This window comes from Lepus europaeus, chromosome 8 (genome assembly GCF_033115175.1).
Source record: "Lepus europaeus isolate LE1 chromosome 8, mLepTim1.pri, whole genome shotgun sequence".
In the NCBI taxonomy this organism is placed as follows: domain Eukaryota; kingdom Metazoa; phylum Chordata; class Mammalia; order Lagomorpha; family Leporidae; genus Lepus; species Lepus europaeus.
Genome location: NC_084834.1, coordinates 29,837,625 through 29,852,099, shown reverse-complemented (window position 1 = coordinate 29,852,099; position 14,475 = coordinate 29,837,625). Strand labels below are relative to the sequence as shown.

Sequence of the window (14,475 nt, the reverse complement as noted above, 5' to 3'; positions counted from 1 at the left end):
TGCCTCCCTTAAAACCCCTCCTCCAACTCCAAGTGTTGACACAACACTTTTCCCAGACCCTATGCTGATGACCTTTCTGTAGCTCCTGCCCTTCTGGGCCGTCGCTGTGCAGTGGGGACACACTCTTTCCTGGCTTTTCTGTCCCTAACATTCCCTGTCTTGCCCTCAGCAGGTCCTTCCCAGACTCACTGCACCCACCTCCTGGTTTTTGGTCCATTTGGCCACTGTTTCCCCCGGCTTCGCTTCTAGATCCTCTGTTCATTCTGCACCAATATCAGGCCAGTTCATGTCCACTCCCAGGCTTTGTTGGCCAATCTTATGCTGCCATCCCCCAATTCTACACCAGCATCTTGCTTTCCTCCTCTCCAGCTATAGTAGTGAGATCCTGATACTTCCCCTGAGATGTCCTCTTTAGGATCTGACTTACAGATCTCCAAAGTCATCTTAGACCTGCTCCTCCCTGCTCAAATTTTGCATCTTACTCATCACCAGGAGGCATCTGCACCCACTCTACCACCTGAACAGTGCACCCTTCCGCCTCTGCTCCAAGGTAACCCCATCACGTCTCCCCGACCCTTGCACCTGCACCCAGACTCTCCAGAGTCTGTTAGGTAACATCATCTTGTACAACTTTCTGTGCTGCCACCAGCCCCATGTGGCTACTGAGCACTTTCAATATGGCCACTGTGACCAGGAGACTCAACTTTAAATTTTATTTTGTTTGGGGACAAGTGTTGTGGTGCAGAGGGTTAAGCCACCACCTGCAATGCTGGCATCCCACATTGGAGTGCCAGTTCTAGTCCTGGCTACTCCACTTTCCATCCAGCTCCTGGCTAATGTGCCTGGGAGAGCAGTGGAAGATGACTCAGGTGCTTGGGCCCCTGCCACCCACGTGGGACACCTGGATGGAGTTCCAGGCTCTTGGCTTCAGCATGACCCACCCCTGGCTGTTGTGGCCGTTTGAAGAGTGAACCAGCAGATAGAAGATATCTCTCCCTCTTTCTCTCTCTCTCTGCTTGTCTAATAAATAAATATTTAAAGAGAATCTTTGTTATAATTTAGATGTATGTAGCCCTACATGGCAGTGACTACTGTGTCAGAGCAGCTTGTGATTCTCAATAGATGTAAGTAGACCCCAAGCAGCTTCCTTGACATGACTGAGAGGCACTTCCTTGTCTCCCTCCTCACTCTCTTTATTCTCATGACTCTCTTGGACACAGTGAAATGTTCCATTTCTCACAATCACCTTGCTTCCCTCTCCTTTGGGATAGGAACTCCTCAGACTTAGAGTAGCTTCCGTCTGTCTGTCAAACTCCAACTTGATCCTGGCTTCGCACTTCCCACATCTCATGCCGTGGTCTCCTGCCACTTCCCCTTCCAGATGCTACACTGTGGCCCTTATGGTTCAAATCATAGCACCTTTCACAATGGGGTTTCATCCCAGCTCGCTGCTGTATGCTCTGCATTAGATGTCAGGCTCCATGGGGGCAGACACCAGGGCTCTTTGGTTGCTGTTGCGTCCTGAGCACCACCACAGTGCCTGGCGTGGCAGGGGCCCCACATGTGAGCCTCTCCCGCAGGTGGGTGGGCTCACAGTGCTCACAGGAGCATTGCACACACTCTCAAGAGCAGTGCCTTTGGCAGCTCTTCCTCTACCTCTTCCCCCTTAAAGGTGGCTTAGGAGGGTGTAATTGTAATGGGGAAAGCTCATTTCACAGGACAACATGGCATTGAAAAATATCTTTTCTTCTGTAGTGCCCTGGCTATTAAAAGCCTCCGTCCAGTAGGTTTAGGAAGGACAGTAACTTAGCTATTGCGCTGTGCATCACAATACGAACCAATTACAATGACGTACCTAACAGCGGCACTGACAGGCTCAGGGAGGGCCACTTATGGATTCGGCACTTAAACCGTGAATGTGCTGAGCAAAGAAGGCAAGCACATCAGGACTCCCTTCTTAGCTCTGTGGGCAGTGGCTCTCCCCGCTGGGCTTCAGGTGCCAGCTGCCAGTATGAACACACACCCAGACCTCATCCAAAGTCATCAAGTCCATGTGTGTGCGGGATCGTGAAATCACAGAATATGCTGACCTATTATTTCCCACTTTTCCCTCATTTTTAAATTGATGCTTTTTTTTTTTCCAGTTAAAGAAACAAACGTGTTTTAGGTGGAAATATGCATCCATTGGCACGATTCACCCAGGGCGGTGCATCCTGACCCATGCACTCTGCCAGCCCGTATCTAGTATGGAAATTCAGGAGGATACGATAAACCTTTACTAATCACGCCTGGTTTCAGTGAGACGGAGTCAACTCTTCCATGCCAGCTGCCCACTGAGTTTGAGATCTTTTTCATCTACGGAGAAGCGCATCTTTGTGGATCTGTGTCTTCCCTCTCTGCTGGTGCCTTGGAAGATAAGGCTTGGCTCACGTAAGTTGACTATGGAATAAACAACTCTTCCTTTATTTAGTATCTTTCTTAGTCATGGTCTTGTCAAAGAAGAATCCAATAAAACTCTTCTAAATGATATAGAACGTGAGATAGAACGTGGCTTTGAATCCTGATCTCCCTTACACATACACACACACACACATGGATGCACACACACGCGCACACACATGGTACTGCCAGCAGGGACTTTATTAGAGATGCTAACTCAAAGAATCTCATTTGCTGTCACCCAAACAACAGGACAAGATGGCAAACATTTGTGGGGTGCCTGTCATGTGGTGCGTGCCTCTGGACCTGTGTTATTTCATTCACCTTCCCAAAGTCCTCTTTTAAGATGGGTATTATTCCCATTTTACAGTGGAAAAAAACTAGGGGCCAAAAAGTGTAAGTAAAGCATTCAAGGCTACAGAGAGGAATGGTGATGGAGCACCCTAGGCCATGCTCTTTCTGCCCGTGGTGGTCACATTTCTGAGGCAAGCTCCTGTTTTGGCCTCAGAACTTCTCCCTAGGAGAAACGGATTAGAAAGACACATGAGCTAGAACCCATTGTGGAAGGAGTGGGCTGCCCCAAGAAACGGAGGGAGGAGTCGATCTTGTGGCCTGCATTCTTCTGTACCCCACAAGAGATGCTTAAAATAGGTTGGTGCCTATCTCAAATCCACCTAGAATGTGATTGTGATGGAAATTAGCACTACCGCCACCCAGATGCAAAAGCACCCGTTAATTAAATGAGCAACGAGAATCTCAAAATAATTTGTGCATCGTCCTAGCTGCTTGCAGCAATCTCTCTCTTCCTGGGTATTGTGTTGCTGAAACTGATAGCTCTTCCCACCTTAAGAATGACATCTGGCTGCTGTGCATGGGTGGCATTTACCGGATCACCGATTTCTGTTCCCCACCCTCCTGCAGAATGGAGAACTTAGCTCCTGGAGCCTGGCTACAGGAAGACCTCTTAGTTGTCAAGCATCCCCCTTGGAACCACAGAGAGCAGGTACCCAGCAAGAAGCTGCTCAGTCTTCTGGCCTGCAGAGAAGGGCATCTGGGCGACACATGGCTGTCTGCACAGCCTAGAGGCAGCTTCCCACCCAGGCCTAGGGACCACATGCAGGAACAAAGGCCTCCAAACCAAACCTGCACCGCTTCAGCTGCAACCTAAATGTTTGTCTGGGGAACTGCTGAACATGCATGACATCTTAATATAAAACAGGTTATTGCCTTCAAGCCATAACCCTGCATCTCAAAAACCATGCTGTCCAGAAGATGCTGGGGATGAGTCTGTAGAGACCAGGGAGCTGGAGAGCAGTGTGACTGTTTCTAACATGCCTGAGTGTTGGCTGTCTGCCTCCCTCCCTTCCTCTCTCCTTTCCTTCATTTGAAATGCAGAATTACAGGGTGGGGGGGGGGAGGGCAGAGAAAGAGAGAGAGGAAGAGAGAGAGAGAGAGAGAATCTTCCATCTACTGGTTCACTCCCCAGATGGCTGTAATGTTCAGGGCTGGGCCCAGGCTGAAGCAGGAGCTTCATCTGGTCTCCCATGAGGGTGGCAGGGGCCCAAGTGGTAGGGCCAAAATCTGCTGTCTTTCTAGGAGCCTTAGTAGGAAGGGAGTAGCTGGGCCTCGAACCAGCATCCATATGGGATACCAGCATCGCAGGCAGTGGCCCAACCTGCTATGCCACAAGGTAGGCCCCTACATTACTCATCTGGGAGATTCAGCCCAGCCTAAAAACCAGCAGACACCATCAGCCAGAAGCACAGGACCATCACCGTGGTGGCACCAGGAGCACTGAACAGTGAGTTTAGGAGGTTCCAGCTGCTTCCAGCTACTGAGAACCCTAAGAAATCATGCTTTGGGCCTTTGTTCAACTTCCATTAAGAAAGGATTCTTTGACGCCCCCTTGGAAATCTCCTAACACCTCTTCTAGTACAGCTGGATCACAACTCACGGTGTGGTCACCTGAGCAGGCAGCCCTTTGAACCACCAGATTCTGTTTGTTTGAACTACCTTTGAGTCTCTTCCCCTTAGTACACTACCTGACACTTTATTGCTATTATTTTAATTATTAATTTATTTGAGAGACAGATAGAGCTCCCACATATTGGTTTACTCCCCAAATGCCCCCAGTAGTCAGCACTGGGGCAGCACTGAAGCTGGGAACCTAGGACTCAAACCAGGTCTCCCACATGGGTATCAACAACCCAATTTCTTGAGCCATTACTGCTGCCTCCCAGGGTTCCCATGAGTCAGCAGCAGGGTGCTCTGATGTAGGATGCAAGCGTCCTAACAAGTACCTTAACTGCTAGGCAAAACACTTGCCCTGCTAGACATGTTCAGGCACTCAAATCCTTGCTGAATGAGAAGCATAGCTTCTTCTACCACACAAGTGGGATTTCTAACAAGAGGCAATGTGTTCACATTCATATTTTTGGTGCAAGGTATGGACTCATCAATGAATGAATGTACAAGCACACACATGCTCAAGAGTCCCATGGCCCAGGTGACCAACTTCAGCCTCTGATTACCTTCTGCTTTGCATTAAGCTCCAGCTGTGTTTGTAGAATCTGAGCTAATCGATGGTGCAGGTTGTGTCATTAGTGTATTTTACATTCTCTGTGGCATTTCCATATTGCAAAACATGAACTATACTTTTGCTAAGCGTGTTTACCAAAATAAGATTGCAATTGTATCCTATTTAACAGCAAAAGAGCCATTTTGACCTCAAGGGATATTAATATCATCTTTAATATTTACTAACTGTTCTTTAGACTGACTATACCATAAACATCCCTTAATCTTTAGGGATGAATAGAAACTAGCAATAAATTCATTATATATGTGTTTTTTTCCACCCAGGGAAATTAATTGCTACTCCTGCAGTATCTAAAAGATGACTACTGTCAATTCTTTCGAGTAGAGTAAGGAATCTATATGCTTTGCATACGATACCCAAACATTTACAACACAAAATACATCTATTCCTAGGAGTCTTTCTGCTGCTTTCTTTGAAGCATATTTTTTGAGGAAAGACTGCTGGTGAGAGGGCTTACGATTCATTAAAGTTGTTGACTGATTCGAACACTTAACTGCCAACCTGTTCTTTCAGAGAGTGCTCTTTTCTCCCACCTTGGCACCATTCTGCCAACACATATGTGCACCATGTGGAAGAAGTGCATGTGTGTCCTGAGAGCTGGCATACTGTGCATGCTATTTAAATAGAACTTTGATCTCTATTCAAAGGGTTCTTTTTTGTGTGACCCTTAGAAACAAATGCTCTTTTTTTTTTCCCCCACAAAGTGACAAGAACTAGGCTTTAAGTACAGAGCCAGCGTATTGTGTAGCTCTTTGTTTCCTTGAAGAAAATTCCACAAATGTTGATTCACTAATTTACTCTAATGAAAAAGCTGTAGGCAGTCTCAAGTCTGAGCAAGCGTGAATGTTAGAAAGGTCTCTCTAGACTTACAATGTGGTTTTCAATGTTCTGTCTGGAATAGGAATATAAATAGAGCACGCAAGATGCTTCTGTTAGGACACAGTTAAGATAGAACATTTTTGATACTTGAAAATAAAGGTTTTAGAACTAAAATGATTCCAGAAAGTGTGATTTTCTTCCAGCCAAGGTGGAATAAGAGGAATCGAATTTACCCTTCTGAGACAACCAAAAATATAGAGGAAAAGGCATGAAAAAAATGACTTCCAACAGACTAGAGATCAATGAAGGACAGTGATGCTCGAATTAAACCCAGGAGCAAAGCTTTGTGATGACAGCTTAGACAAGGATTTCAGAGAAGTAGTGAGGAAACCAGAATCTACAAAAGAAAACAACCAATGGACCATTCACATAAACAACTCCTGCTCTTCAAAGACTACTGTTGAGAGAATGAAAAGATAAGTTATAAACTGAGAGAAAATATTTGCAAATCTTATATATCACCTATCTGACAAAGAATCTGTTTGCAAAATATATAAAGAACTCTCAAAACTCAACAATTAGACAATAATTCAATTAAAAAAATAAGCACAGGAGTTGCAGAGACACCTAATCAAAGACGACATTGGGATGGTAAATGAGCATGTGAAAAAATTGCTCAACATCATTAATCATCAGGGAAATGCAAATTACAAGTCACAGTAGGATACTACCACATAGCTATGAGAATGGCTAAAGCTAAAATGATTCACCATGCCGAGGGTTAAACAGGATGTGGAGTAGTCTCTCACGTACTTGCTATGGTAATGTAAAATAAACTACTTTGGAAAACACTTTGGCAGTTCCTGTTTTTTTTTTTTAAAGATTTATTTATTTGAAAGACTGTTACAGAAAGAAGGAGAGGCAGAGAGAGAGAGAGAGAGAGAGAGAGAGAGAGAGAGAGAGAGAGAGGGAGGTCTTCCATCCTGTGGTTCACTCCCCAATTGACTGCAAGGGCCAGAGCTGAGCTGATCCGAAGCCAGGAGCCAAGAGCTTCTTCCAGGTTTCCCAGGTGGGTGCAGGGACTCAAGGACTTGAGCCATCTTCTACTGCTTTCTCAGGCCATAGCAGAGAGCTGGATGGGAAGTGGAGCAGCTGGGACTTGAACCGGCGCAAATATGTCCAGGTATTCAACTACTAGATTTCATCCAAGGAAAGAGAAAGTATATGTCTATGTGAAGAATTGGATGTACAGCACAATTTTATTTTGTAAGAGCTCCCAAACAGGAAACATCCCAAATGTTCATCAACAGGTGACTACCACAAACAAAGTGTGGAACAGCCATACAATGGGATACTACTCAATAGGAAAAAAAAAGGAACTACTCACAGACCCCAAAAGATTAAGTGCTTCATGATTCCAGTTATACAAAATGCTAAGAAATGCAAACTAATCTGTATTGACAGAAAACAATATAGAAAGTAATTGGGGAGTAGGAAGTATGAGGAAAGGTAAAGGAAAAGCAGGGGGAGTGGCTGGCTCTGTGGCTTAGCAGGTAAAGCCACCGCCTGCAGTGCTGGCATCCTATATGGGCACCAGTTCAAATCCCAGCTGTTCCACTTCTGATCTAGCTCCCTGCTATGGCCTGGGAAAGCAGTAGAAGATGGCCCAAGTCCTTCGGCCCCTGCACCCATTTGGGAGACCCAGAAAAAGCTCTTGGCTCCTTGCTTCAGATCCACACAGCTCTGGCCACTGCAGTCATCTGGGGAGTGAACCAATGGATGGAAGTCCTCTCTCCCTCTCTCTCTCTCTGCCTCTGCCTCTCTGTAACTCTACCTTTCAAATAAATAAACAAAACCTTTAAAATAAAACTAAAAAAAAAGCAGGGGGAAACTCTTGGGGTGATAGGAATCTCTGTTATATTGATTTTGGTGATAATTTTATGGGTGTGTATGTATCTTAACACTTGTCACATTGTGCAATTTCAATTTATTCAGTTTGTGGCATATCAATTAAACCTTGATTGCCTTTCCAAAACCCCATTACACTAACTTACTCTGGGATATTGTACAGATAATCAGCATTTATGATACAACTACTCACTGAGCCCCTGTCTGGTGCCAGGCAGAGAAGGCTTTGACTTCTTGGCCACTGGGTGCAACCTCTGTGTTTCCACTGTGCTATGTGGAAGGCTGAAGAACCCATTTTACCATTTCTTGTTGGTCTCACTGCTTGCAAATTGCTTCAGAATATGTCATCTGTATTATTATTATTATTTTTTTTTTTACTTTTTGACAGGCAGAGTGGACAGTGAGAGAGAGAGACAGGTCTTCCTTTTGCCGTTGGTTCACCCTCCAATGGCCACCGCGGCCGGCGCACTGCGGCTGGCACACCGCGCTGTTCGGAAGGCAGGAGCCAGGTGCTTATCCTGGTCTCCCATGGGGTGCAGGGCCCAAGCACTTGGGCCATCCTCCACTGCACTCCCGGGCCATAGCAGAGAGCTGGCCTGGAAGAGGGGCAACCAGGACAGAATCCAGCACCCCAACCAGGACTAGAACCCGGTGTGCCAGCACCGCTAGGCGGAGGATTAGCCTGTTGAGCCACGGCGCCGGCTGTATTATGTTTTGCGATGACAGTTACACATGTGCTAATTTTGATACTGTTTTTTGCCTGCCTATACAAGTAAGGGAATTCACTATGAAGGAAGCACAAGATGGCAATTGGATCTCTACTGGAAGGCCTTTCAGTGAAATCAACAGAATAAGGTTAACCTGCTAGGTGTTCTCGTGTAGATCACCAGGAGCTTCAGCAGAAAACGCACGGGGAGACCCAACTCTAGTTTCCTGTATTTCCTTTTGTGAGAGTCACCAGGAGCAGCATTTGCTGGGTTCCCTGACTCTTCACCTTGCCATCATCTCTTATTTCTTAGATTTTTCACTAAACTGTCCTCTTTAAGCCACTGATAATTATGAAACTATCATGAATTCTCCTTGTCACATGAAAAGATCAGGGAAAGCAAAGATTAGTGATACACACAGTCTCAGTGTAAAGCACTGGAAAGTGACATTTTTTAAATCAATAAACTACATGTCATTAGCATCCCAGGGAGATCACATTCCACTTGCATAAGTGGTCTAAAGGAGGGACCATTATGTCAATAGTAATATTACAATATTGCTCATCAAGCCTGCCAACATTTCCCTTAATGTTAGAGAAAATATTTGCAATAGAATTACTCAAAACATATAGGCTGAACTCAGGCAATAAATTTTCCAAAAGAAAGTATGGAAACCTCACAACTATGAAAAACTAAACTCGCAGGACTATGTACAAGATTCTTTGAGCCAGAATTGGAAAAGCTGCTTGCAAAGTGAAACAAGGAGCATATTTTAAATAACATAAAACAAATTATCTAAATCAATATTTTATAGAAACTGCTAATGCACACGCACACCTTGTAGATGTTTAATTGATTAAATTAGAAACAAGCTCACCATCCACTCTCTCTATTTATACAAGACAAGGAAGGTGACTCCTATGAAGAATAATGAATATAGTATTCAAAATTTGGCAAAGGTTGAGATGATCCATGCTGGCCCTGAACCACTAATAATGTTTTGAAAGATTGGGTTATTAGATTAACAGTTGTAGAAGATGGACACTATTTATGCAATGTTAGAGCAAACATTTTTATTAACCAAACGTTTCCTAACTTGCAAACAAAAATGTGAAACTCAATCTGACACCTGTAGCAAACACGAGAGCCTTCCTTGGTCCAAGGCACAGCGCTATCCCTGGTGCTATAAATGAGATTTGATCCAAAGGTTATCAAAAGAAAAATCTCCTTCTTCCCCTTTTAACTCTTGCTGCCTCTCACCACATACTTTCTTTCCAACGCCCTGAAAACTCTTAGCTCTCTGCTTTCATTTCTTCAACAGCACATGTGGGGTGGTTGATCCTTCACTGAACAAGAACCAAGGGCTCTACTTACATCATGCATGGAGTCCAGGAGCTTGGTGAGTTGGTAGAACCTCTGCCAGCTCTGCCCAGAGTTGTTGGGACACTTGGTTACCATCTTCCTCAGCTCCTTGATGTAGTTTGCTCTCATTTCTTCAAATGCAGCCTGGCTTTTGAGGCCATCTTTTGGAACTGTGTTGAGGAATACAGATATGTAAACCCCAAGGCTGAAAACGGCTCTAGCATCTTCTCAGTCAGGTGGCCTAGAACATTTTGTGGTTATACATTGATGATAAGGTTGGATACCAAATCCCAATTAATTGCAATTACAAATAAAAATGGGTGCTATCAACTGGTAGACATTTGTTCAAGTTATACACAGGAGAATAACTTTGAATTATTGCAAGTGTATCATTATGCATTTTGCATATATTAGCTGACTTGAACCTGTCCCCCATGTTATGACTTAAACATTATATTATTCTCATTTTACAGATGAGGAAACTGAAGGTTGCATGTTGAGAATCTGCCCAAGCAAACAATAAATACACACAGCAGAGAAGGGATAGTAAAAGCTTAAGTCTGTTTCCAAAGCCGGCCTCTGCACCACAGTGCTATAATGTCTGATGGCCTGTCATCAAAATGTTTTATGAATCCTAACTTGCCAATACCTTGGAAAATACAAAAGTATATTTTGATTTTCCATGACAACCAGAAGAGCCACAATCCAAGCTGGGCTAGAGTTGGAAAACTTCGTCTTCATACTCAAGTTCAAATCAAATACGCTCTGGGAAACTGGCCCTCTATGGGAGGTTGCTGCACACCTGTCCAGCCCTTGCTATTCTGGGCATTTGGGGAGGAAACCAGCAGATTGGAGCTTTCTCTATGTCTGTCTGCCTCGAATAAAATAAATAACTCAACACTTTTGAAAAAAGACGACTTTGGAACTCAGCACTTGTAAGCATGTCAAATGCTAGGAGGATCTTTCCCAGGCAGGACCAGGTTTATTGAGAAAGGGTGCAGCTGTGTGCAGGTGGCGGCATGGGCAGAGTTTAGGCTAGAGCCACTCCCTTTGAAAATTTTACGTCTGCTTTGTCACTATAGGCAATAAAAAGGTATGTTTGTGCTTTAACTCTGAGTAATAAAATCACCCCAGAACTTTATTTTCTAGGAGAGGAAGACCTAATGAACATTCATCTTGTGCCACTAACATTCTGATTTTGAAACTGCTCTTATTTTCATTTCTTAATTGCACATATTTGCAGTTTCTTATAATTGGTGTAAATAATAATATGGTCGTCAGCACTTTAGAACGGCTAAGTATATTCATGAATATTATGTGCAACTCTGGGAGCTGGCATACCACAATTACCAAATAAACCCTGCTACTCCATAGAAAGATGTGAAGTATTTTGCAAATTAACTTCTTAATCTCCTTGAGTTTAACCGTTGAGGGTTTTGATTTGTGGTTTATTTAAATCTATTTTTGTGAGGGGGGAGGATTAAGCGCCTAATAGCAACTGCATACATTCCTGAGGCTACCACAGTATTAGTTGTGGTTTAAAATATTTGACATTCATATTAGCAGTTAAATGTATTTCATTATATAATACATAGGGTTTTTTATCTTAAAATGAAAACCTTGTTTTGGAAGTATAAACATGAAAGAGGAATGGTAGTAACCAGAATGTCAATCCTAAAACCACAGATCTTTCTATCAAAATTTTAACATTGCCTTAAAACTTTCTAAAAGAAACAGAAAGTTTGCAAATCTCAGCCTACACTGACAATCCACAAATTAACATTTTTTTAGGTTATGAAATTGGAAAAAGTAAACTTTTAGCTTTTCCAAAATAAGATACTTAAGTGGATGTCACCCTATACACTAAAAAACGACATAACATTAAAATACAGTGAATACATTTTTGGGCTATATTTCAACACATCTAAGATTAACCAAAAATGTTCATATTTCTGATAGTTGTGCTATCAAAAATTCAAGATTATAACAACTTGTATCAAATATTATTACTTGCATTTTGCTGCTGTAACTGAAATATGTTTCACCAGTTTCCTAGCCAGATTTTTTAGAAGTTGAAACAAACCCACAAATAAAGGGAACTTAAGCAAAACCTCCAATTTTGGAGGTTTGCCCAGAATTTCTGCATTTACTTATTAAATGCAGCAGGGCTGTTGGAAATTGTCCAAAAGCTATGGGCTGGAGAAGAGCAAAGAGACAACGGCGGCAGAAGTCTGTCTGTTTTCCTCTGTAAGCACCAAGACCATGGCATGCTCTTGAGGCCATGGCTAAAAACTTTCTTGATACGCTGGACATCAGGTGTGCAATTTAACAGCCTCAAATAAGAACATGTTTCATTCATTGTATCACAAATTAGCAAAATAAACTTATGGAAGGCTGCAGTTTCTAGGACTCATACAATTCTTTACGTATGTTTTCCTGCCTTTTTATATTGCTTTCCCTGCATGCAGAAAAATTCAGAATGGAAAGTAGTGAGCTACTTGGATGCTATTGCATACTTCAGGTCACTTCAGAGTAGTATCAGAATCTATGAATGAGTAGGAGGGTAAGAAAGGTAAGAGAACAATTAGGAATTAGCAGTCAAAATTTATAAAGAATTAATATTACATATATATTTTAGGTGAAAATATTTCATTTAAACTGTCACACATCTGATATGATTTTTTTTTTTAACTAGCAGTGGTTGACAACATAGCTTGGAAAAGGGAATAAAATCACTTTCATTGAATTGAAAGGTGGGATTGCCAAAGTTATACTCCAGAGAGGACAAATTAGGAACATCAGAAACCCTGAAGGCAAGTGGAGCGAGGGGAAGCAGCCTGGTTCTGCTGACCCGGCAAACACGGACACTACAGGAGATGGGCTGTGTGTGATTAGTGAGGAATGGTGAGGCCTGTGGCAAACCAGAGGACATGCCCTGCCCTGGGCAATCAAATTCAATGAAAAGAAAACAAAACAAAAGGCCAAAAGCAACCCCCCAAACGTGTGCTGGCCAAACAAAACACAGCTGTGACCTGCTGGCCCCCCCTTCCTGCCTGCACTGCCTGCCCCTCTGCCATGGTGCCGCCCTGGATTCCATCTGCTCCCCTCTGGGCCTCCCCGACTGCCGTCGGTCCGCACTCTGCTTCTGAGAGCGAGGGAGCAACTGTGATGCGAAGTCCAAAGTCCTGGGGTTGAGTCCCAAGGATTCTGAACCAACAACCACTTAGATGCTTGTTTTGTCAGCTTTGCAACAGGCTTGTCAATCTCCCAGCACTAAATTAAATTGGAAGTATTAATATAGAAACACGCTTTACAAATCGTGAGGTGTTCAACATATGAGGGAACCTCAAAAAGTTCATGGAAAATGGAACTAAAGGATAAGTTTATGTTGGTGCAAACAAAGTGTGGCATCTGGGGCTGGTGCTGTGGCGCAGTGGGTTAAGCTCCTGCTTGCAACACGGACAACCCATATGGGAGTGCTGCTTCAAATCCCAGGTGCTCTGCTTCTGATCCAGCTCCCTGCTAATGTGCCTCTTGGACAGCAGTGAATGATGCCTCAAGTGCGTGGGCCCTGCACCCATGTGGGAGAGGATGGAGTTCTGGCTTCTGGCTTCAACTTGGCTCAGCCTTGGCTGTTGTGGGCATCTGGGGAATGAACCAGTGCATGGAAGGTACCTCTCTCTCTCTCTGCCTTTTAAATAAATACATTTTAAAAATATTTGAAATCCGTGAATAGAAGGAGTATTCAGAAAGTTCATGGAAGATACATATTATCAAAAAAGTATGTATGGATTTCAAATGTTTTTGCAACAAAATAAACTTTAAAACATTTTTTTTTTTCATTTCACTTTAAGTAGGGGAAGAGGGAGAGGGAGGGAGAAGTGGAGAGGGAGGGGGAGGGGGAGGGGAGGGAGATCGATCTTCAATCTGTTGGTTTTCTCTAAATATCCATAACAGCCAGGGCTGGGCCAGGCTGATGCCATAAGTCCAGAACTCAATCCATGTCTTCCACATGGGCAGCAGCCACCCAAATACCTGAGGCATTACCACTGCCTCCCTTGGCGTGTATTAGCAGGAAGTTGGATTGGAAATGGAGCAGCCAGAACTTGAACCATGCACTCCAACACAGGATGTTGGCATCCCAAGTAGTGTCTCAACCACTGTGCCAACTGTGTATGCTTAAATTGATTTTTTTAAATTGCATTTGTGGCAAGCTTTTGAAAGCCCCTTGTATGCGACAGAGGGTCATTATCCATTGTTACCACGGCCTGTCCTCTCCCTGAGCTCATCACTAACTGATTCCAACTCACCCTTCTCAGACCCAGCTCCTCGTCACTGGGGAGACCACCTCTTCTTACCCACTCTATGCTCACCACCCTGGCTGGTGATGCCACTTTCCCAATGATTTTACTAGAGACCGCCCCTTCTCTCAGGCCTCCGACTCACGCGCCTGGCCTGGCTCCTCTTCCCTTCTTCCAGTCTCTGCCAGACAGCCTGTTGTCCCCTGGAGCCCATGCCACTCGCTGTGGCACCCTTGCTGGCTGTTGACATCCAGAACACTTCTCAGTTTCCTTAGTCGCTACAGCACTTGGCCCAGCACCTCTCTCTGCATACTGTCCCAGGTCACCATTCTGGGCATTG

The 14,475-nt window shown here is 44.0% G+C and overlaps 1 protein-coding gene across 2 annotated transcripts in view; it reads right to left on the bottom strand.

Annotated features, from left to right (window-relative positions):
- The window catches only part of NR3C2 (nuclear receptor subfamily 3 group C member 2), a 375,998-nt gene that overhangs the window by 31,045 nt on the left and 330,478 nt on the right, over nt 1-14,475 (bottom strand). For both annotated transcript variants that reach the window (XM_062199517.1, XM_062199518.1), the window contains exon 7: nt 9,847-10,004. In XM_062199517.1, coding sequence (XP_062055501.1) covers nt 9,847-10,004 — 158 coding nt within the window. The remainder of the gene's footprint in view (nt 1-9,846; nt 10,005-14,475) is intronic.